Source organism: Callithrix jacchus, chromosome 4 (assembly GCF_049354715.1).
Source record: "Callithrix jacchus isolate 240 chromosome 4, calJac240_pri, whole genome shotgun sequence".
NCBI lineage: Eukaryota > Metazoa > Chordata > Mammalia > Primates > Cebidae > Callithrix > Callithrix jacchus.
In genome coordinates this window covers 137834202-137859572 of record NC_133505.1, presented here as the reverse complement: position 1 = coordinate 137859572, position 25371 = coordinate 137834202, and the positions used below count along the sequence as shown (strand labels likewise).

At 38.6% G+C, this 25371-nt stretch overlaps 1 protein-coding gene and 1 pseudogene across 4 annotated transcripts in view; both read right to left on the bottom strand.

Annotated features, from left to right (window-relative positions):
• Positions 1-25371, bottom strand: part of AKAP7 (A-kinase anchoring protein 7) — a 148919-nt gene that overhangs the window by 87936 nt on the left and 35612 nt on the right. For all 4 annotated transcript variants that reach the window (XM_002746958.6, XM_008995070.5, XM_054254440.2 and 1 more), the window contains one exon: positions 24161-24321. In XM_002746958.6, coding sequence (XP_002747004.4) covers positions 24161-24321 — 161 coding nt within the window. The remainder of the gene's footprint in view (positions 1-24160; positions 24322-25371) is intronic.
• LOC144582207 (protein SET pseudogene) lies at positions 10483-11468 on the bottom strand (annotated as a pseudogene).

Sequence of the window (25371 nt, the reverse complement as noted above, 5' to 3'; positions counted from 1 at the left end):
CATCCTATAGCTTACCATACCACACCAGAGCAAGCAGGAACTCAGTGGGGCTCGTGAGGCCCTTTACTGCCTTCCTGTTCCTCTTGAGCACACAGAAACAGCCGAGTGTCGGAGATCAAGGTGGAAAGGGCCCAAAAAGGTCTGAACACCATCCACCTGGCACATGAAACCATCCTCTCTTCTGTCACCTTCAGTGGCAGTCCGGGAGCACAGGGAATTCTGGCTTTGCTGAATCTGTGCAGACTTCTCAGGGACGGAGCACAGGTCACTCCTGCTCTCAAGACTTATCTGGATTTCTGTTGTTTCACTCATGGAATGACAGAGGGGCAAGAACACACACTCTTGCTTGGCCTCTAACTCTTCTTCACCCAAACTAGAGTATCTTTTCTAGTATCGGGGACAGGTAAAAACATACCGTTATGCTAAGTTGTTGAAACTCTAAAGCCTTTTCTCTACTTTTGCTGCTGTATTCTTCCTCTTCTGAAACATAAGTGTCACTCACTGCCCAGAAGGGGGCAGACAAAGAACAAGGGATATAAGAAACATAAGGAGAGAAACTCGGTGAATAACTCAAAGCAGTTTCTGACCACATCTTTGAAACCTTACTGTTATTTTACTTTAACTGTGTTATTTTCTTTATTATTCTACTTTATACTAAAAGCTAATTAATGTGCTGTGACATTTCAATCATGGTATATAAATTTGGGGCATATTCTAAAAGCTCTGTGCTGGTAGTCACTGCACCCAAATAGCTTTTTGTCTCTCTTCTAGGGTAATAAAGAAGGTTAAGCAATAGAACACTGGTTCTCAGTTGTAAACAACAAATGGCAACTTTGGCTGAGTTGAGCAGGAAAAGAATTCATACAAGAACACTGGGAGGGCCTGGTGTGGTGGCTGAATCCTATAAACCCAGCACTTTGGGAGTCCAAGGTGGGTAAACTGCCTGAGCTCAGTAGTTCAAGACTGGCCTGGGTAACAGTGAAACCCTGTCTCTACCAAATATACAAAAAAAATAGCCAGGCATGGTGGAGTGTGCCTGTAGTCCCAGCTATTTTGGAAGTTGAGCTGGGTGACAGAGTGAGACCCAGTCTCAAAAAAATAAAAAATACATAAAGAAAGACCACAACAAAGACCAGAGGACCAGGCTGAAAGGCCATGAAGCCAAGGAGACAGGAGATGTCCAAAGTTCTCTGTGTAAGGTTTATTGCCAAGTTAAATGAGGAAACGGAGACCGGAGTAAAAAAGTAAAAGCCAATTTATTCAGCCCCGGGGCGAGGTTCCATGGCCCAGCAAAGGGGCCAGAGAAGTCACGCTTCTCTTCTTTAGGGCGTGGGTTGTATAAGGAGTGGAGGTAGTTGATTGGCTGCGGGGAAACAAAGCAGAGGTAGTCTCATTGGTTATGAAGGGACTGGGCACGGATGAGGCGAGCGTACATTGGCAGCCAGGCGGGGCTGCTGGCAAGTGGACTGGCTGAGGACGTACGGGGCAAGCTGCCATAGGGCAGGTCTCAGTGGGATTTTTTTAATTTCGGCGGGGCTGAGTGCCTAGTTTGGAGGACTGAGATTGAAATGCGGAAATGGCTGTGGGGACACCGCGTGGAGAGGCCAGATGCTGAGTAATGCGCTCAGAATGATGACGTAGTTTTCAGGTACGAAGAGGAATGGTGTGTCCATTTGGCCCCCGGCGAGGCAACCAGCCTTACATCGTGGAGCCCAGGTCCAGTACCAACACCTCCTTTTCCACTGAGCATCAGGTGCCAAACCACAAACAGCACACAAAGGGCCAAATTGCTCCCACTGGCCTTGGACTGATGACAGCTGTCACTGATGACACACCTATCCCAAGGATGAATTCTGCATGGTCCTTTTCTTCTTTAAGTTGCCAGCTTCTGATTCAAAGTCTGTATCAGACCAAGATCATATTTTCCTTCACTAGCAGTAAAGAGAGCCTGTGAAAGAACGTATCTGACACGAGAGTGGTGTAAAAAAATTAGATGCTGGGTAGCCAAAGAAGAAAGACAAGTCCAGCATAAGCATGGTAAGAAAGAGTGAGAGTGTATTCCTAACAATTATTACTGTAATTAACTTATCAACTTATAGTTCATATAAATTACAAAAACATCTTTTCTCAACTACCCTGTCATAACACAACTTCGATCCTCTCTATCTTGGCATATCCTCAACTGTTTTAAAAGAACCTCATGTTGAAATATTAGGCTGAATCATACAAAACTGTCACCTTTATGGGTCAAAAAACAGTCAATATTAACGATGTCTTACAGTTTTACATATGTCATGATGGACTAACTTACTACGTTCCTAAGATTTGACTGATTAGAGCATAATTTCTAAGACTTCACAGATTTGAAGAATTATCCCATATAAGAGCTTCTGACAGCAATTTAGCAACATGTTTATATCACCCCAGAAGACAAATAGCATAAAGGTGTGGAAGCACAAATTCATTTATTCAGTTACTTAGTGAGCACTCCCTATATGTGTCAAGCACAGTATCTGCTGAAGGCTGCATGCATGAGACTATTAAGTTATTTTTGTCTCCTGGGAGGCTATAGTCTCACAGGACAAATTTCAGCACAATAAAAAGGACTTCCCAATCAACATAAAAAAATCAAATTTGAATTTCTGAGTTTATCAAAAAGTTCAACAAATCTAAGAAAAGGACTTTTGTTAACAGAAAATTAAAATAGTGAGCATTTGTACTGTTCTTTACTACGTACATTAATGTTTATTTTCTTATTTGCCATAACAAATCAATTGAGTCTAAAGAAAACAACATTTTTTTTTTTTCCTTTTTTTTTTATTTTGAGACAGAATCTCACTCCATCACCCAAGCTGTTTTGCAGCAGTGGTACAATCTCAGCTCACCGCAACCTCCGCCACCTCCCTGGTTCAAGCGATTCTCGTGCCTCAGCCACCTGAGTAGCTGGGATTACCGGCACGCACTATCACACATGGTTAATTTTTGTATTTTTGGTAGAGATGAGGTTTTGTCATGTTGGCCAGTTTGAGCTCAAACTTCTGGCCTCAAGCAATCTGCCTGCCTCAGCTTCCCAACCAAAGTTCTGGGATTACAGTCGTGAGCCACTGTGTCCGGCCAACATTTTTCAATTTACTGATTTCAGTTATATCAGATTTTGACCCATCAGCTCTCATTATTCACTGGGTCTGAAGTCTTTTATCATATTTATTACTATTTTAAATAAAATTTGTCACAAAGAACTTTTAACTTTTACTAATGTGCTTTTGCAATATAGTCTATAGGTACATAGAAATGGGGGAAAAGAAAACGCCTTCTTTTTGAAAAGTACTTCTTAATATTGATTTTATATTCCTCACAGTGGTATAATCTACTGCTTAGAGAATTTGGGATGAGAAAAGCTTTTACTAATGCAAAACCTATATGTCATTTTTCATCTGTGTTAACAACTTACACAGAAGTTGGAAGTCCTGAAAGAGCAGCTTATGAATAATTGAGATTGTTTAATTCCTCCTAGTACCACAGACATTCCTTCAAGTACTAAACAGAAAATCACACAACACATACATCAGATATCCTTCAAAAAGTCAGGTAAGGGTAATTCCTAAATAATATATCTCATAACTGAAGATGAAAATTGTCTGAAGAACAATGGCTTAAAAATATATTTATATACTAGGATACTTTATTATATAAGAGAACACTGAAATAAATAATTAAATAGAGAAACAATACATTTGTAACCCTAACAAATACAGCTTTATCTATTTTTTTGGCTTCACATATTTTTTATATAGGAGATTTTCTTTAGGTGAACTCTTTTAAATATGTAGCAGCAATAAATTTACATAATAATCTTAAAATGCAAAGAAGTTGTTAAAAATTGTCTCAGAGTACACTATAACAAATCAACTTTAACAAAATCATATGTTTCTAATAATATACCCTTTTTGCGAGATAAGTATTTCCCTCTTCTTTCCAAGCTTTTGATGTTTTCTCTCATTTTCTAATATTGTTAGGGACGTTTATATGATTACGTGATCTCTAATTTGAGAATAATCACAGAGATTTATTAATAAAAACAGTCTAGGCCGGGCGCGGTGGCTCAAGCCTGTAATCCCAGCACTTTGGGAGGCCGAGGCGGGTGGATCACGAGGTCAACAGATCGAGACCATCCTGGTCAACATGGTGAAACCCCGTCTCTACTAAAAATTACAAAAAATCGGCTGGGCACGGTGGCACGTGCCTGTAATCCCAGCTACTCCGGAGGCTGAGGCAGGAGAATTGCCTGAACCCAGGGGTCGGAGGTTGCGGTGAGCCGAGATCACGCCATTGCACTCCAGCCTGGGTAACAAGAGCGAAACTCCGTCTCAAAAAAAAAAAAAAACAGTCTAGAATGCTAAAAGGAATAAAATTCAATATATTACTGAACTCATAGAGATAATTCCCAAACTACAGTGGTTCAATAGTGTGAAAGCAATATGTGTTCAGTAGAAACTGTACTTGGAGATTCTGAATTTTAGTCTTTTTCCAGGATAGTAATATGCAGTTTGAAATTCTCTCTCACTGACGGAAAGCAGCAGTGAGCTGCGGCTCCCATTCAGTCACTCAATCACAAGGGTAACAACACAACACTCTACAGTGTGTTGTGTTGCCAGATGATTTGCCCAGCTATAGGTTAATGTAAGTGTTGTGGGCACATTTAAGGTAGGCTATGCTAAGCTATATTTTCAGGTAGGTTAAACGTATTCAATGCATTTTCAAGTTATAATAGGTTTACTACCATATAACTGTACCGTAAGTCAAAGAGAATCTCTATATATTATTTCAATATGCGGATGTAACAAAAATGGTATGTTCAACTTTTGATTTGTGGCCAGGCAAGGTGGTTTATGCCTATAATCCCAGTACTCTGGGAGGCCAAGGAGGGAGAACTGCCTGACCCCAGGAATTTGAGAGCAGCCTGGGTAACATGCTGAAATTCCATCTCTTAAAAAAAAAAAAACATAATCAGCCAGGTGTGACGGCACATGCCTGTAGTCCCAGCTACTCAGGAGGCTGAGGTAGGAGAATCACCTAAGCCCGGGGATGTCAAGGCTGCAGTGAGCTCTGATGGCACCACTGCACTCCAGCCTTGGTGACAGAGTAAGACACTGTCTTAAAAAACAAATGTAAGTTATGCTAAAATTGTGTCACATATAGTATGAAAAATCTCAATAAAATTTTAGAATCACTTTTCATCACCTAAAACTTTAAAGAAATAAAAGCCATAAAGCTGTTTTTATTGTTCCTATGGTATTACTATTAACATTTTTTACAGTGTTCCTGTATCTACATGCTACTTAAACAGTTTCATTTTAGACGGTCTTAACAAATCACTTGTACTCTATGTTTCAATATAAAGGCTGACATAATGTTGAAACCAACTTCAATTTAAAAATATTATAGTCCTCATCTTAAATAGATACTTCCAGTTGATTACTATGTACAACTGTCAAGTAGAATTTTTAAGTGTCATTCTTAAAAGCATGTCTTTAAATACATCTTGATGCCAGAGGAGTTTTATTCATTCTACTGCAGCTGAGAAAGAGAACCAGAATGAGCCTTCTAACTCCGACCCAGTTCTTTCATTATTTAGCTTGAGTTCCTGGACACATCACTTAACCCTGACAGTAAAAGTGATGAGGCCACAGTAAATTGTGTCTCATGTCCCTTCTTATCCTAACAACCAGGGTGTCCAAATGAACGGCCAGATAAAGTTCTGGTACGTCATCCTTAGGGGATTCTAGAACACCAGGACAGGGTTTAATTCTCATGCAAAGATTTAGACATGAATGTAAATGAGGGAAGGGAGACTACCTAAGGTTAAATGTTCTTTCAATTAGACCTTTATGTTTACATCACACTTTTTTGCCACTGCTTTACCTATTAAAATATATTTATTGAATCTCTACTATGTGGCAGGATTTGAAGATACAAAGATGAAAGATTCCCTCAAAGAGCTTTCAATTCTGGTTGGGAAAGATAGATTTCTAAACAATTAAATACACTAAGTTGCATTAGTTTCTACAGTAGATATCTAGGGGATAAGAGGATTAGAGGATAAAATGATCACTTCCATAAAATGATCTGAATTTTGGAGAATCAGAAAAGGCCTTTATTTTAAAAGTGACATTTGAAATAAGTCTCTATGAAAGATCACTTATACAATATGAAAAGGAAATTAAGAAAATAACTACATTAACATTATAAATAAAATTATAAAATACTTAGAAATACAAAAATTATAAAATACTTAGGAACAAACTTAACCAAGGAGATAAAAGATACATACTCTGAAAACTATAAAACATTGCTAAAAGAAATTAAAGAAAATACAAATAAATGGAAAGATATCCTGCCTGTTTTAATGAACTGAAGGACTACATATTGTTAAAATGCCAATACTGCTCAAAGCAATCTAATGATTTAATGTAGTCCTATCAAAATCCCAATTGTATTTTCTGCAGAAATGTTAAAAATCCATCCTAAAATTTATATTGAACCTCAATAATCTCTGAATAGCAAAAGAATCTTGATAAAGAAGATCAAAGTTGGAAATTTTACACTTCTGATTTCAAAAGTTATTACAAATCTACAGTAATCAAGACAGTGTGATCCATGCATAAAGACAAACACAGAGACTAATGAAATAGAATACAAAGTTCCAAAATAAACCCTCATATGTACAGTTGCTATGGTCTGAATGTTTGTATCCCTCCAAAATTCTTATGTTGAAACCTAATCCCCAAGGTAATGGTATTAAGAGGTGGGGCCTTTGGGAGCTGATTAGGTCACAAGAGGTCTGCTTTCATGAACTGGATTACTGCCCTTAAAAGAGATTTAGGGCTCCTAAATCCCTTTGTCTTTTGTCTTTGTCTCTTTTGCCTTTTGACCCTCTACCATGTGAAGATACAGCACTCTCCCCTTCCACTAGGTGAGGGTGCAGCAACAAGGTGTCACCTGTGAAGCAGAGAGCCCTCTCCAGACACCTAAATCTGCTGGTGCCCTGATCTTGAATTTCCAGATTCCAGAACTGTGATGAATAAATTTCTGTTTTTTATAAATTACCCAGTCCAGGTATTTTGTTTTAAAGGCAGGAAAGGACTGCAACAATGGTCAAATGGTTTCAACAAGGGTGCCAAGACCATTCAATGAGAAAGGACAGTTGTATTAAGCCAAATTCGCATTGCTATAAATAAATATCTGAGACTGGGTAATTTATAAGAAAAGAGACTTAATTGGCTCACAGTTCTGCAGGCTGTACAGAAAGTGTAATGCCAGCATCTCCTTCTGGGGAGGCCTCAGGAAGCTTACAATCATGGCAGAAGGCAAAGGGAGAACAGGCATCTCATACTGTGGGATCAAGAATAACAGAGAGAGGGGAAGGTGCCTCATATTTTTAAATGACCAGATCTCTCAAGCACTCACTCACTAGCATGAGGACAGTACCAAGAGGATAATGATCCAATCACCTCCCACCAGCCCCACCTACAACATTGAAGATTACATTTCAACATGAAATTTGGGAAGGGATAACATTCAAACTACATCAGCAGTCTTTCAACAAATGGTGCTAGGAAAACCGGTTATCCACATGCAAAAGAATGAAGTTAGTCCCATACCTTACACCATATATAAAAATTAACTTGAAATGGATCAAAGATCTAAACATAAGAGCTAAAACTATAAAACTCTTAAAAGTAAACAGAGGGAAAGTTTTAAGACATTAGATTTGGCAATGATTTCTTGTGTAACACCAAAGCACAGGCAACAAAAGTAAAAATAGATAAATTGGACTACATAGTAATTTAAAACTTTTGTGCATCACAGGATATAACAGAATGAAAAGGGCATCTATGGAATGAGAGAATTATTTGCCAATCATAAATGTGATATAAGAGGTTAATACTCAGAATGTAAAGAATTCCTACAAATCAACAACAAAAAAACAAACAACTTGGTTTAAAAGTGGAAAAAAAAATTGAATAGGATTTCTCTCTAGAAGAAACACAAATGACAAAAAGCACAGAAAAGCTGTTCAGAATCCCTAATCATTCAAGAATTGCAAATCAAAACCATAGTGAAATACCCCCGCACACCCATTAGAATGGCCGTTATCAAAAACATAGAAAATAACAAGTGTTGGAGCCCTTGTACACTGCTGCTGGGAACGTAAAATAGCACCACTGCTATAGAAAACCTTATGGCAGTTCCTCAAAAAATTAAAAATAAAACTACCATATGATATAGCAATTCTACTACTGGTTACATACCCAAAAGATCTGAACTCAAGGTCTTGGAGAGATATTTATACACCCATGTTCATAGCTGCATTATTCACAATAGCCCAGAGTCCATCGACAAACCCAAGAGTCCATCAACAGATAACTAGATAAGGAACAAAATGTGGTGTGTACATATACTGTAGAATATTTTAAAGCATTAAAAAGGAAGAAAGTTCTGACACATGATAGAACATGGATGAACCTTAAGGACATCATGTTAAGTGAAATCATCCAGACACAAAAAAGATAAACACTACATGATTTCACTTCTGTGAGGTAGCTACAGTAGTCAAATTCATAGAGACAGAAAGTAGAATGGTGGTTGCCATGAGCCAGGGGAAGGAGAGAACAAGGATTTGTTTTTCATGGGTATGGAGTTTCCATTTTGCAAAATTAAAAAGTTTCTGTAGGTTGGTTGCACAATAATGTGAATATACTTAACACTACTGAACTATATGTTTTTAAAAAGTTCAGATGGTAAATTTCATATTATGTGTACTTTACTACAGTTAGAAATAATTTTTTTTTTTTCCAAAAAAAATCTTTATGTTCCTTTATTGGAGCAAGATTCCTGATCGGTATACAGTGAAGTATTTACTAAACAGAGACCTGTGCGGAAATTACATACTATCCATCTAGACAGGTTGTTACACTTTTGCCTATTGATGGAATAGTTCCATTTATCAAGTTTTATACATCAAAAAGCTTTTGAATTTCACCAGACTGTCCATTAATTCACCTCTGAAAAAGTGGCATTTAATTTCAGCTACTATATTTTACAGCATTAAAAAGCATATGCATTAGGGTGCTTCTCTGCACAATGGCATTGAGCAGACAGAGCTGAGTCCATTATTCCACCCAGATTCACATAGTCACATTTGAGAACTTTATACCAGAGAGCTGGGACAGTTAACCGCCAACCATCGCAGACTCCTACTCTGAGAGCCTATCTCCTTGGCCACATTTTATATAGCCAATGAAGACATGCCAGTAACTGTCCCACATATAACTTGGCATGAGAGCACCAGGTCTGTTGGATGGTGGTGGCAGGTACTATTATTTTATATCCAGGTAAATGGCCAATTTTAAAAACTGCCACTTGGAGATAAAAATCAAGGGCACAATATACTCAAAGTATTGAGCAATCTGGTATCCCAAATGATGTGAGTACTTTCAGAAACCAATGGCAAATTGTACCCACTTTCCCAGCTATGGCGGTATCAATACATTGATTCAGATCCCGTTACTCAATCCACATAGCCCTGAGGTCATCCTGCAAAGTGCATATCAAAAAATACGAAGTTAGGGTGACAAAGTTTGACAGTGATGTTGTACAAGTCAAACTTGGAAGGTCATAGTGAGCAGACCTGTGCTGAGAGAAGAGCATCAAATCCTTTGTGTACACATTTAGTTTTATTGTAACAAAGCAACTTGTACACTTTTAACGTTTAAAACTGAGCATCATCTTTCCTTTCCAGTGAAACAAAAAGAAAATTTAAAAATAAACAGGAACAAAATTACAATAGAGAATGTCAATTCCAAATAAGATCCTACAGGTTCTGCTGATTCTCCCATTGAGTGGCAGGGCTCAAGTCATCATTAGGAGAGAATTTATTTTAAAAGTGTCATCTTAAACTGCAAGGATGTCTGTCAAATGTCACAATTAAACATGCCAAAGGAGAAGCCATGTTGTCACAATGCCCACTTACCCCACCCAAACATCTCAAACCCACCCTTTGCTGACCTTCTATAACCCCATTTTTTTAAGTTTTTTTTTCTTTTTTTTAAACAAGAGAAAGTAGACAGATACATGTTGGTAAATGCTAACTGTCCATATTCACATAGAGACACAGTGTACTCTCTGAGCCCAATATACAGAGAAAGGAGGAAAAAAGCTAGAATTCTATGCACTACTACACAGGGGCCTAGCACCCTCCAGCTTCCAGCAGAGCGAAGGGAGCAGGTTTTTCTTTTTTCCCACAGAGCTCGGTGGTATTGATTCCATACAGTTTTTGTTAAGACAGGAAGGGATAAAAATGAATTTCAAACAGAAAGGGGTAGAGACTCTTTTCCCACTGTATCCTGCTCAAGATATTTCCCCCCAAAATAAGTTGAGAACCATGGTGTAGAGAAAAGAGACCTCAAAAACAGGGTGACTGAGCACAAGAGGGAAGGGAAAAAAAAAAAAAAAGACTGCAACTTGCTCCCAGGGACTGGAGAAAATTTAAAAAAAGGAAGGTTGGAATCCATCAGTGTTCTATTAGTCATCTTCTCCTTCATCCTCCTCTCCTTCCTCCCCTTCATCATCATCTTCATCTTCTTCACCTTCATCCTCATCCCCTTCTTCATCAATGTCTTCTAATCCTTCCTCCTCTTCATCATCATCATCATCTTCTTCTCCTTCATCATCATCCATATCAGGAACCAAGTAGTATTGTAATGGGTTTGGCCAAATATCATCTTTGATGACCTCTCCTAATTCATCAGCACCTGCATCAGAATGGTCAGTAAACCAGGTAAAGAAGCTCTCTGGTTCCTCATGCTGCCTCTTCCTGCTGGCTTTATTCTGCGTTTGACTTGAACGTTTTGTCAAATCCTTTCCAGATTTCCATTTGATTTCAGTGGACTTTGAAGATGGATCACCACTCTCATTCAGATGAAATTCTTTGGGAGAGAACTTTATTTTCAAAGTAAGGATTTTCATCAAAATAAAAATCTATTCTGTAACCTGATTTAATATCTTCAAATTCTGTCACTTCAACTCTGGTCAAATAATGCAGTGCCTCTTCGTCCTCCTCCCCAAGCAGTGCAGACACTTGTGGATGGTTGACAAATGTTGTTACCCAAAAATTTGGGATTTTGGCGATCAATTCTGACCTCTTCTGAAAAAATGGTTGGCGGAGTTTGTTATATTTCTGTTCTACTTTCAAAATCTCCTCACTGGCTTGTTCATTAAGTCTGTCTATTTCATTTTGTACTTCATCAATGTGTTCAATTGCTTCTTGCTGTTCTTTTTCTCCCTTCTTCGGCAAGCCTGCAGAGGCCGATGTCTCAACCAGTCCCTGAGCAGGAGGTGGTCTTGGTTTCTTCTTTTGAGGCGGGAGTGGAGACTGGCGTTTGGGGGCCATGCTGCTGGGGAAGTCCGAGAACCGGAGCACAAGTCTTCTTGCTCGTCCGGAAGCAGGCAGAACACTGACCAGAAATAATTTTTTTTCTTTAGATGGAGTCTTGCTCCATCACCCAGGCTGGAGTACAGTGGTACAATCTTGGCTCACTGCAACTGCCGCCTCTTGGGTTCAAGTGATTCCTCTGCCTCAGCCTCCTCAGTAAGTAAGATTACAGACACCCACCATCATGCCTGTCTAATTTTTTAGTAAAGACAAGGTTTCACCATGTTGGTCAGGCTGGCTTCGAACTCCTGACCTCAAGTGATCCACCCAACTCGGGCTCCCAAAGTACTAGGATTACAGATGTGAGCCATCATGTCCGGTCAAAAGTAATTAAAAAAAAAAAATAGATCAGTGGTTGTCTGATCATGTGAAGAATGTGAAGGCATGCCATGGGATGACAGCAGCATCAGCTAAGGCATGAAGACATGACATGGCCCAGTGCCTCAGGGGACCTGTAAGTAGTTAAGCATGTCTTAAACAATGGGTGCAGTGTGGCGACACAAGAAATAAGGCTAAATACACAGGCAAGAATCAAGGAGCTGAGAATCTCAAATGACACAGCAAGAAGAATGAGTTTTATCCTATATCCAACATTAAGTCAGTAAATGCTTTTAAGCAGGGAGCATAAAAATAATTAGTTGTGTGCTTTAGAAAAAGAGCCTGAAAGCAAAGGGCCAGACTATAGACCAGGAGACTTATTACAGTAGCAATAAGATGAACAGAGCCAGAACTGAGGCACAGCAATAGGAACAGAAAGTAGAGAACAATGGAAGTGATATTTAAGAGAGAAAATTTAGAGCATTTCATGACTATGAATACCTAAAATGACTGATACTGGGATCTAGGATGACACCTGGATTTCTTGATATTCCTCATAGAATAGGGAGATCGACCATGATGGTAAATACAAAAAGAGAAACATGGGGCTGGGCACAGTGGCTCACACCTGTAATCCCAGCACTTTGGGAGGCCGAGGCGGGCAGATCACCTGAGGTCAGGAGTTCGAGACCAGCTTGGCCAACATGGTGAAACCCCATCTCTACTAAAAATACAAAAATTAGCCAGAAGTGGCAGCAGCCACCTGTAATTGCAGCTACTCGGGAGGCTAAGGCAGGAGAATCATTTGAACAAGGAAGTGGAGGTTGCTGTGAGCTAAGACAGCGCCACTGCACTCCAGCCTAGGTGACAGAGTGAGACTCCATCTCAAAAAAGAAAAAAAAGAAAAACATGGTTAAGCAGAGTCAGGTTCAGAAATCTAAAAATACAAACACTACAGGAAAAAAAGAGATAAGCTAATAAAGAAAACCGAGAAGACACATTGAGAGAAGTATTAAAAAATACACAAAACAAAACAAAAAGAAAAAACAAGCAAGTGGTGTCTCAGAAGCCAAAAGGAGAATTTAAAGATGGGAGTTCTTGGTTGTGTGAATAAATCTAGAGCATCTGTTAGATTCAGCGATCGATTACAAAGCCATCGGGGCCCATGATGTGGCATGTAGTGAAGTAGGCCATAGCCTACTGACTGCAGGACGTTCAAGAAAGGACAGTAATGAACTAGAGATGGAGAATACAGGCAACTCTTGTAAAGATTCTGGGTAGGAAAGGAACAATGCAGAAGCTAGCAAGAGATTCAAGATCAAGAGAGTATTCTGATTTTTCTGTAGTTAATTCTAAGAGTTTTTAACTTTGTTTTTCATTTGTTTGTTTAGTGATAGGAAAGGTGTTATTGAGCTAGTAAAGTTGGGGGAGAGGAGGTGATGAAGAGAAAGGGTTGAAAATGCAGACACAGAGAGGGAGGAAGTAACTGGTACAGCAAGATCCTGATTGAGACCAGCAGATCAAGAAGACAGCTGAAGGAGTTAGTCTTAACTAGATAAAGGACACCTCTTTTCCTAAAACTGTATGAGAATTTAAAAGCCAAATGCACTAGCAGATAGGTTTACTAAGCACAGGGACTTGAAGTGAGCAGACCCCAGCCTCAGTGCTATCTGCTGGGAGAGGGGCAGGAGGTTATAGTTGCTCCAGACAGGAGGCTACAGCAGCAACAGCAGACATGAGAAAAAATGAGCAGGAGCAGTGGACCTGCTGAGCCAAGGCTCTGAGTGTGGAAGACACACATTTGCAGGAGAACCAACCTACATGACTGTGATTTCTTCATTTTCTCATTCTTTTCACACATATTGATTAACAGCTTTTTTTTTTTTTTTTTGAGACAAGGTCTTTCTCTGTCACCCAGGCTGGAGTATGGTGGCATATTCACAACTCACTGCAGCCTCAACCTTCCAGACTCAAGCAATCCTTCCACCTCAGCCACCTGAGCAGCTGGAATTGAGGCATGCACCACCATGCCCTGGTAACTTTTTCTATCTCTTGTAGAGAAAAGGTCTCACTATGTTGCCTAGGCTGCTCTTGAACTGCTGGGCTCAAGCAATCTCCTCCTCAGCCTCCCAAAGTGCTGGGATTTTGTGAGCCTTAACACTTTAAGTGTCACACACTATAGAAGGTACTGGGTATACAATCGTGATCAAAACAGTCATGATCCTGGCCCTCGTGGGGAGCCTCATCTAGCCACAAAGACAGTCAATCAAATAGACAATAACAGGCCAGGAGCAGTGGCTCATGCCTGTAATCTCAGTACTTTGGGAGGATGAGGCAGGCAGATCACTTGAGGTCAGAAGTTTGAGACCAGCCTGGCCAACATGGCAAAACTCCATCTCTAATAAAAATATAAAACTTAGCTAGGTATAGTGGCAGACGCCTGTAATCCCAGCTACTTGGGAGGCTGAGGCAGGCAAATCACCTGAACCCGGGAGGCAGAGGCTGAGGCAGGTGAATCACCTGAACCCGGGAGGCAGAGGTTGCACCCAAGCTCATGCCATTGCACTCCAGCCTGGGCAACGAGAGCAAGACTCCATCTCAAAACAAATAAACAAACAAAAAACTGAATAGACAAAAACGTAATCACAACCTGTGATGAGACCTATGAGGGCATCCCACTGGGTACAGTGATGGAGAACTTACTTGTAAAAATACTCTACTCACAGTGGACAGGGACTCTCTGAAGCGGTAACATTTGAGATCCTAAGAATGAAAAGGTCTAAGCAGAAGGAATCCTCAGGCATTTTCAGAAGATCCATGGCAGAAAGGACTTTGTTGAGTCCAGTACCCGTAAGAAGCAAGTGTAACTAGGGCACAGTGGGCAAGGAGAGAGAGCCATGATAAGGCAGGAGATGTAGGCAGCAAACCAGAACATGGAGGATATTGTGGGCCACAGCAAGGAAGGTGGATTTTATTTTGCCCAGGTGTTGGGGCAAAAAAACAAATGACTGAATTGGATCTGCCATTGGCATCTCCCAGCCAGGTCAAACAGAAGGAGACAGGACAACTGAAAGAGCCACCAAGAGTGACATACCCTGAGGCCTTGTCTAGTTTAAGAATGAATACATCCACGCTGTCCTGGAAGAGGCCAGGCCTGGGTGAGGTTCCAGAGTATTAGTAGTAGAGGAAAGGAGGTAACTAGAATGGGAAATTGTAGCAATAGCTATGTCTGAGTTTAAGGTCTCAGAAATATACTTATGCACGACAGAGTGGTGTATGGGTGTAGCCTGCTAATGTTAAAGAAGTCAAGGGATTTTAAGAAAAGCAATGGCTGTGATGGAAGCAGTGGGAATGGATTATTTATCATTAATAATAATAGCTACCATCTATTTCACATTGTCTGTGTGCCCAATACTGTGCTAAGCACTTTGTATAGATTATCTCACTTTATTTTCAGAACAGGTATTATTAAGCACACTGTACAAATAAAGAAACTGAAAGATTTGGGAAGTGAAAGAAATTGCTTAAAGCCACTCAGGTGATAACAGGCTGCACAAGAATACAAATAGTTGTGACTGACTCCAAAGCTCACTTTGTGCCAGGATGGCTCAACAGGTTGCACTCATTCTACTGAAGGAAGCAATCATTGCAATGTGAGCTATGAAGCAAAATCCTCAAAATAGGAGAGGAAATATTCAGATGACAGCAAAAAGAGAGGCAGAAGGTAGCAAAACCAGATAACATGAACTACAATAAGGAAAGGCCTTTGTCACTTTGGGAGGCTGAGGCAGGAGGATCACCTGATGTCAGGTGTTCGAAACCAGCCTGGTCGACATGGTGAAACCCCATCTCTTCTAAAAATACAAAAATTAGCTAGGTATGGTGGTGGGAACCTGTAACCTCAGCTCCTTGGGAGGCTGAGACAGGAGAATTGCTTGAACCCAGGAGACAGAGGTTGCAGTGAGCCAAGATAGTGCCATTGCATGCCAGCCTGGGCAACAAAAGAAAAAAAAAAAAAAGGAAAGCCCTTTGTGTGAGGATAGAACAGAGACAAAGCAACAAAGAATTAAGAGAACGTGGATGACAGCTCTGAGTCCTGTGGAATGTGGAATTGAATGAAATGAGCAGCCCTCCCCTAGAGGAAGCTGTGATCTCAATCAGATAAAAGCCAAGTTTCAGCTAAAGCAAGATGTGTTCCTGGAAAATGTTTAGGGAGTCCAGTCGCTAATTTACAATGTAACAGACTAGTATAGTGATTAAGAGCACAGAATCTGTAATCAGATTGCTTGGGTTTGAGTCCTGGTTCTACCATGTATGAACAAATTACTTCTTTGTGCCTCAGTTTTCTTGCTAAATGGAAGTGATGACAACAGTCCTCCTATGGTTAGGATGTGGTTTGTCCCCACCAAAATTCATGTTGAAAATGATTCCTGATGTGGTAGCGCTGAAGATGGGACCTTGTGGGAGGTGTTTGGCTCACAAGGGTGGATCCTCATAAATATATGAATGCCTTACATCAGAAGCATGTTCTCACTTTAACAGGACTGGATTAGCTATTGAAGAGTGTGCTCTTATAAACGTGAATTAGGCTTCCTGGATTCTCTCTTGCTTCCTCTATCACCACGTGATCTCTTTGCACTCACTTTTCCACTTCCCAGCATGTGGTTCTCACCAGAAACAGGCCAGTGCGGTGCTATGCTCTTGAACTTCCCAGACTGCAAAATTGTGAGCTCAATAAACGTCTTTCCTTCATAAATTACCCAGCCTCAGGTATTCTGTTATAGCAACACAAAATGAATTAAGACAGCCCCTACCTCACAGGTTTGTTAGGACTAAATTAATATTTAATAAGATAATTAGAATAATGCCTGGTACAAAATCAGTCCATTTAGAATGTCTTTGATTGAAAATCAAGCAAATAAAAGAGGTGAGAATAAAAAGGATTAACAGAGAGGCGAGAAAAGGAAGGATGGAAGAAATGCTTGGAGGCATAAGCAAACAGAGGCAGGGTAGGAAACTGCGCCTCTAGTGGTCTCAATGGTGCAGGACGGTGAATGCAGCCGTCCTCGTTGAGAAGATAAGCTGGTCTTTGATAGGTTCTAAGTGAAGTGTGGCTAAGTTATTTTGATGTTTCTGAAGGGAACCTAGCCCAAGCCATTAAAGGTCAGCAGGCTGCTGGGACACCCACCAGCTTGTGGTGGTTAGAAGTCCAAGACTTCATGTAGTAACAGAGCACCCTAGAAGGGCTTAAAGATACCAGAAACTGAACAGATTCTTCACAAGGAGCAGAAAACACAGTGTATTCTCTCCACCTTTTGGGGAAAATGACAGTCAAAATAAAAGAAAACATAATGTTCAAATGAACATTCTAAAAATTTATTTTTTTATTGTATGAGATAAATGTACTTAGGATCTTTTATGCTAACCAAGGGCACTCTTCTATTAAAAAAAAACAATATTTGCAAGAACTACTATAATTCTAGTGGGCTAAATTTTTAGCAATCTCTCAATCTAACAAACTTCTTAACAAAATTACACATGGCTGGAAAAAAATGAATGAAATCACATATCCATTTCTATGCAAAAAGCTTTTCAGTGCAATTTCATCATTCATTATAAAATGTGGGAACATGCCATATAAATGCCAAATGTTCAATATCTTCTTACTTCTATGAGCTACTGGGTAATTCCAGGAAAGGAGAAGGTGCTGTTCTATTGCGAAAAAAACAAGATCACCCAAGGTCAAGGTAGGAAGCTGAGACACAGCCTCTGATGCCATACACCTTATCTACTTCCCTCAAGGGGCTACTACCATAAGCCCAGATGTACATGAATATGAAGAAGGGCTTGGTCTCTTTAGCCCCCCAGCAGGTATCAAAAATAACTGTTAGTAACAGCATAATTTTGATGGTGTAGGAAGAAATATATTTTTCTCACCCATCCTATATTCATAGCTGATAACTCTATAACAAAAGACAGATTAACAAGAGACAAGCATACAAATTTCTTTAATAGAAGCTTTATGTGACATGGGACCTTTTATAAGAAAATAATGACACAAATAAACATGTACACCTGTTATTTTAACGCTATGTTTGATGAAGAAGTGGATAGTTGTGAAGTACAATTATGATCTAACGGAAATAAACTGGGGAGAACCTAGCAAGGCTTATAGACTTGACCCAGTGTCTTCAGAAAGGAGGATGTTCCATTCCTTCAGGCACAGAAACAGCATATCTCAAATGCGGGTCTTATGACCTGCTTCAGGGAAGGGCAAGAGGGCAGAGTGTGACTTTCCTGCTTCTGCTGTTTTCTCAAATTCCTTTAGCTTAAAATATTACGGAGTAGCATGTCCTGATTCCCATTAATGGTAAAAGCTCATCAATTCAGACTCTACTAGTTCAAAATGTATAATAATTTTCTTCAATTTTACACATTAAAAATTCTAAGTGACTCTTTATCTTGCCAATTTTCAGTAACGAGTACAAAGAGTAGTGTCTGAAATTCATTCCTTTTTTCATAAGAAATATGTAACACTTTAAGAATTTATTTTTTTTAACTTGTAAATCTAAAAACTCTCCCAATGAAAATGAGGTAAATCAGACTACAGCTGAACCTTTGAACAACACATGTTTGAACTAAGCAAGTCCACTTATAGTGGATATTTTTCAATAGAAGTTACACTGAGTGTGCTGGCCTCTCCTGCCTCCACAATTCCACTTCCACCTCTTGTGCCTCTGCCACCCAAGCAAGTCTCACTCCTCCTCTTCCTCAGTCCACTCAATGTGAAAACGATGAGGGTGAAAACCTTTATGATGATCCACTTCTACTTAATGAACAGCAAACATATATTCTCTTTCTTATGATTTTCTTAATAGCATTTTGTTTTCTCTAAATTATTTATCATAAGAATAGAGGATATATTAATAATTCATGTAACATATAAAATATGTGTTAATCAGTTGTTTATGTTATCAATAAGGCTTCCAGTCAACAGTAGACTACTAGTAGTAAACTTCTAGGGGAGTCGAAAGTTATATGGGGAATTTTGACTATGCAGGGTTCTGGGCAACAATCTCCATGTTGTTCAAAGGTCAACTGTAATTACTTTCTTGACAAATTATCCTGCTTTACAGTTACGTCAGACTAGCTCTGTCTCCATTATTTTGAATGAACAAAATTTTAATATTCCTGTATAGGCATATACATATAATTTATTACAAAGTTTTAAGAAATGTGGTCAATGGAATATATTCTTCTGAAAGCTGGAATATATCATTTGCAAAATAGCTTATAAAATATGATACAAAAACAAATATTAAATTATTTTACTGATACTGTTGGACTAAAGTGGTACTAATTCTAAGGCATTCTTTTTTTTGAGATGAGGTCTCACTCTGTTGCCCAGGCTAGAGTGTAATGGCAAAATCATAGCTCACTATAACCTCCAGACCCTGAGCTCATGTGATCCTTCTATCTTATACTGCTGAGTGGCTAGGATTACAAGTGCAAGCCACTAGCCAGGCACGGTGGCTCACGCCTGTAATTCCAGCACTTTGGGAGACCGAGGTGGGTGGATTACAAGGTCAGGAGTTCAAGAAGAGCCTGGCCAGGATGGTGAAACACCATCTCTACTAAAAATACAGAAATTAGCCGGCTGTGGTGGTGGGTGCCTGTAATCCTGGCTACTTGGGAGGCTGAGGCAGGAGAATCACTTGAACCCGGGTGGCAGAGATTGCAGCGAGCCAAGATTGTGCCACTGCACTCCAGCCTGGATGACAGAGTGAGACTGTCTCAAAAAAAAAGTGCAAGCCACTGTGCCCAGCTTTAGGCATTCTTTCAAAAATATATCTAGAGAAGATGTTGACAAAAATTCCATCTATTGAACATTCTGAATATCTGAATACTATGTAAACAGAGGCTCATCTGAACTTCAATGCCTGACACAGTAAGTCCCCAATAATTAATAAATACATGCTGCTTCAGTAAGTGAATAAAATTTTCCATGTATATTCAAATATTTAGGTTTCTTATAAAAGTGCGTAAAAATTATAATCAAAAACAATAGTACAATATACACATAAAAGATTAAAAGCAAGTATAACAGTAATTGTGTGAGGGGGAAAGAATGTTGCTCTCCCTCCAGTTTCTATTTGTTATAATATTTTGTTGAAACTTTTGAAAAAACATAAATATTTTTAATCAATACTACCTAATACCTCTGGAAACAAGAAATGAATTACAGGAGCAGTAATAAAAAACCAACATCCTTGGGCTTATATTCATATTAAAGCTGGTGAGACTTCACATTCCTCAACACACAATGGATCTTTCATTAATACTGGAAAATGCCTTTGTGAGAATATTTGCAAAGAATGGATGGAATTCTCAATGTTGCAAGTACCCAATGAATTATTTAAAAGAACAATGAATGAATGACTAATTAGAAATATTTCTTGAGTGCAGAGATATTTATATTACCAAAGAAAAGCTCTAAGTCTAGCATTTTTTCCAGAGCAGTCAGGAAGAAAAGATTAACTGTGGGCATCGGTCCCAAATGATTTGCCCAGGAAGAAAAGATTAACTAGGGGCATTGGTCCCAAATGATTTGCCCTCAAAATGATTAGAGTTGCCTTCTCATTAGCCAACTAATGATTTTAAGTACTCCTTGACTTGTAAATATTGCTTGTTTGCATGCTTGTTTATACTTTCTGCTTCACGCTATCCCTAAAAATAGGATTTAAGATAACTCCAAAGGAATGTACACTATAATAAGTAAATTTAATATAAAGAAAATGAGAAAACGGGAAACTAAAATTGGAAAGATAACATGAAGCCAGGTATACGGTAAGTGCACAAAAAGAACAACATTACGTCCTATATTCCAAATCGAAGTATGCCATAAACTAGGTTCTAAGTTTTCAAGAAATCAATTTTAACCCAAAGGCACAAGTTAAATGTTCAACATTCATTAGGTAAAAAACAATGTGTTCAAGAGAAATAGTCCTAATATTGAAATTAGAAAGAATTTTTTCTAATCAACTCATGTTTTTCAACAAGATATAATCAACATTTGCAATACTTAAATACAGATAATTTCCATAAGACTGTTTCTTATAAAATCATCAAACAATGCCACAAGAATTATAGTAAAAGGAATTCGGTAATATCAGTTCTACAAAGTTTTACATGATTTTTGTCTAAGTATCTATGCAATTGTTTTGATATCTGGCTTGGTCTAGAAATGCATTTCTCAGTGACAGGAATAGATGCTCTGGCAACAAACAGAAAAAGAAAGGAGGGGCTGGCTGCAGTGGCTCATGCCTGTAATCCCAGCAATTTATGAGGCTGAGATGGTACAATTGCTTGAGGCGAAGAGTTCAAGACCAGTCTGGGAAACAGTGAAACCGCCAACTCTAAAAAATAAAAAAATTTTTTTTCAAAAAAATTAGCTGGCCATGGTGGCGCACACCTGCAAGTCTCAACTACCCAGGAAGCTAAGGCAGGAGGATTGCTTGAGCCTCAAGGCTCAAGGTTGCAGTGAGTTGCAATTGTACCACTGCACTCCACTCTGTCTTAAAAAAAGGAAAGGAGAAAAGTGTTATGATAAACATACCTAGTAAAGATGTAACAGCCAAAATAATCCCTTAGAAGGAGGGAAATGAAGTCTTGTATATCCTTCAGTTGATTTATTCCTACATGTTTCTACTGTTTTTGTTATTAAAAATTATATCTCTTAAAAATACTTTAATTATTTAGTTTCTTGTATACTGATCATATACCTAGGGACCTCACTGAAATGTGTAAGTTTCTCCTATGAAACCTAATAATTTGTCTTTTTCATGTTTTCAAAACTTCTACCTACCACTTTTTTCTTTGTGACATCAATGAGACAAGAGTCTTCATACTCTCTATTAACCAGAAATCTCCTCCATTCATAAAATCCAATATACTGGTCTCTCATCACAACCTTCTAATCCTTTCTCGCTCTCAAACTTCTATTAACTCTAATCTTCAGTCCTATTACTCTATTCTCCTCCCAACTATTAGTCCCATACAGACTTTACTGCCTTCTGTAATGTACATCCAATAATGATCACATCCAACATTCTACCACTCTCTTGCCAGTCTTGTTCCTTTGTCTTTTTACCACGTCTACCATATAAGGGCTCAAGTATGGATTAATTCAGTTTCCCCTCTCTATTCCCAAACCTAGATCCTGGAAGAGTACTTGAGAAAAATCACAAATTAGTACCACTACATATTTTTGCAGTCTCATCCCAAATGAATCTTTTGCACCGCTCTGCAACCCCCATTACATGCTGCTTATTACACTTCCCCCTTTGGTTTCCTTTGGTCATTCTAAACTTTCACCACATTCCTCATGCCCTTATTTTGCCTTCACTGCTCCCTTTAGCATATGAATCTCATTTGGATGATACCTCTAGATGTGCAATTCGTACTTCAGTAACACTAATCTACTTGTCAGTCCCAAAATGGGATTTATTTTCATATGCTGTTCCCTCTACCCAAAATACGCTCCTCCAATTTGTCCAACCAGGATACACGTATTTACTTTTCAAATGTCAACTCAAATGCTATATCTCCTATGAAATCTTCCTCAGTCCAGATCCCTTCTTCTGTGTGCGCCCACTATACTCTGTGCCTCTGCCTCTATTTACAGAAATTATTGTGTTATTATATTGCACTGCAATTGCTTGCCTGTTTGCTTCTGCACAAGGCTATAAGCTCCTTAGAGGAAAAGGATCTTTTTTTTTTTAGTTTTCTATCCCAAGCACCTAGTTGGCACCAGCTAACTGCATGTTGAAGGAATGAATTCTTCCTACTAAAGTATAATTCCCTGAGCCCAACATTATGTAGAAGAAATGAAATTTAGAGGTAATAAATTTATAAAAACCTTAGCTAAAATGAATGTGGTGTGGCTGTGTCTCTAATAACAGCAATAGTGAATTTTACATTTGCAACCCAATTGAAATGCTGTTATGTAAAATGTACTTCAAGTACATAATGAAAATCTTCTACTAAAACAATAACTAAACAGCTCTACTTCTGAAACATCTGAATGGATAATGAACTCAGCGAACTTAAACCATATAGTAGACAGCACAACTGACACTACGCTAAATGTCATTCTAACAATTAATCTGAATGATAATCCAGCCCTATATAAACACTGACATTCACAAAATATTTATCAGAAATATCTGAAGAACACAAAAGAAAAACCAACAATGAAACCTAATCCTCACTCCCTGCCAAACATACACTTTTAAATGGGCAATTATTAAACAGGCAATGTAATATTAAGCAAAAAGGATGTCCTAATAGATCCCATACAACATAATGCCCTTTTTATTACGTAAAAACCAACCAAAATAAAATGCATATACTTTGAGAAAATAAAAGGAAGTAAACGCTGACTTCAGAATGATAGTTAACTTAATTGGAGGAAGGCCAAAGAATGCAGTACTGAAGAGGAAGACACGGTTAGATTACTACCAAAGCCCTAGCTTCTGTTTTGGGTGGTAGATTCCCAGGTTATTATTACATTATTTTTTAAAAGAGAGAGAGAGAGAGAGAGAAAGGTAGATAGATACATACAGAGAAGGAGAGAATGGAGGCAAGAAGAGAGAGAAGAGGGGGCAGAGAACGAAGAGAGAAGAATGAATAGAAGCAGATACAAAGAAAAAAAAACACAGATAAAAGTTGACCAAGCATGGACCAACGATGCGAGTATGATATGAACCAAGGATTACTGAACCTGCAAAGAGATGACATGAAATGAGGTGAAAATAAAAACTTCTCACAGCATGTAAGCTAATAGCCAAGTTATTATCTCTGGATCAAACTCAAGTCACTCATCCAGGTTATGATTTTTTTGCTTCCAATTCCCTGACACTTTGAATTGCACTGCACAAAGCAACATGTTCTCCAGTACATGTGAGGTCTTCTACTAACAGCAATGGGCCTTCCGCTCAGAGATTACTCCCTCCAGGGAAGTGGGTGGAGGGGAGCAGCATAAATGGAAATCTTGCTAATTCACCAACTGGCTCTCTGGAATAGGGATGATAACTCCCAAAAGCCTTTGAATAGGCAACCGATGACTCTTATTCATTGATCCAGTACTTACCAAGTGCCAATTGTATGTCACATGTTATGATAAGCCCTGAAATCCTTCAGACTTATGACAGGGACAGTCCTAAAAAATACTTGAGTCTACTCCATCATCTTTTAAAAATTAAAAAATGTCAAGTCTCTATTACAAAATTGAAAAACACTGCTTCTCCAACAGACAAGATTTCATGAGTGGGTTGCTATGTGTTTTACCTGCTATCTCTGAAAGTGAGTTTACATGATCGCCTTCTGCCAGCTTCACAAATCCAACCTGATTTCCAAAAGTGCCAATCCCTTCAAAGGGCAAAGACAAATGTTTTCCTTGGAGGAGTTCTTCTATGAATGGTTTCAATTCCAAAAGAGCATCAGTACCACTGGTAAGAAATAATATATTTTTCAGTTACACATTAAGTAATAAAATATACAAAGCCAAATAAAGAACAAAGTACCAGTTTTAGAAAGACGAATTAATTTTGATATTTGTACTAATTATTTTAAGGCTCAAAATGTCCTCTAAATCTAACCTATATGATTGAAACTGATAGACAGTTTTAAACAAAAACTATGGAAGAAGTGAAAAAATCTTTACCTAATTATAATTGCTATTAAAGACATAAAAGTAGATACTATTGTACAGTTTACCAAAAAACTTTATAACTGTATGAAATATTACAATATTTTTATATAATTTTATATAATTTTTTGTGGACAACACAAAAAATTACTGAAAATATATCCCAAAAAACCGAATACCTACAAGCACTTACATTAGATTATGTGTAAAGTTCTAGATTCTTGATGAAAGTACTAATACTTTTACAATACTTACCATTTGTAAGACACTCTAATAAAACTTCTTTTAAAATATGTCTCTATAATTCGATAATTTGCTATACTTAGACTCAAATAAAATACAAGTTTAATTATATTCCCAAATTGTAACTATGTAAGTTTGCTATATGTACATTAGCTATTTAGCCTATGCAATTATACAGCTGCTCTGTGTTGGAAGTGCTATATTTTTCTTTCTTTCTTTCAAGTGCTCTTTCTTTCTTTCTTTCTTTCCTTCTCTCCCCGCTCCCCGCCTTGTTCTCTCTCTGTCACCCAGGCTGGAGTGCACTGGTGTGATCACAGCTAAGCCTTAACCTCCTGGGCTCAGGTGATCCTCCTGCCTCAGCCTCCTGAGTAGCTGGAATACATAGGTGCATGCCACCATGCCTAATTTTCTTTAAAATTATTTACAGAGAGGTCCCCCTAGCCTGCAAAGGCTGGTCTCAAACTCCTGATTCAAGTGATGCTCCAACCTCAGCCTCCAAATTGCTGGGATTAAGGTGTGAGCCACTGCATCCAGCCACACTTTTCTTAATAAAAACAAATGTTTACTATATTATTGAATTAGACATTATGAGATTTTTGATATTTGG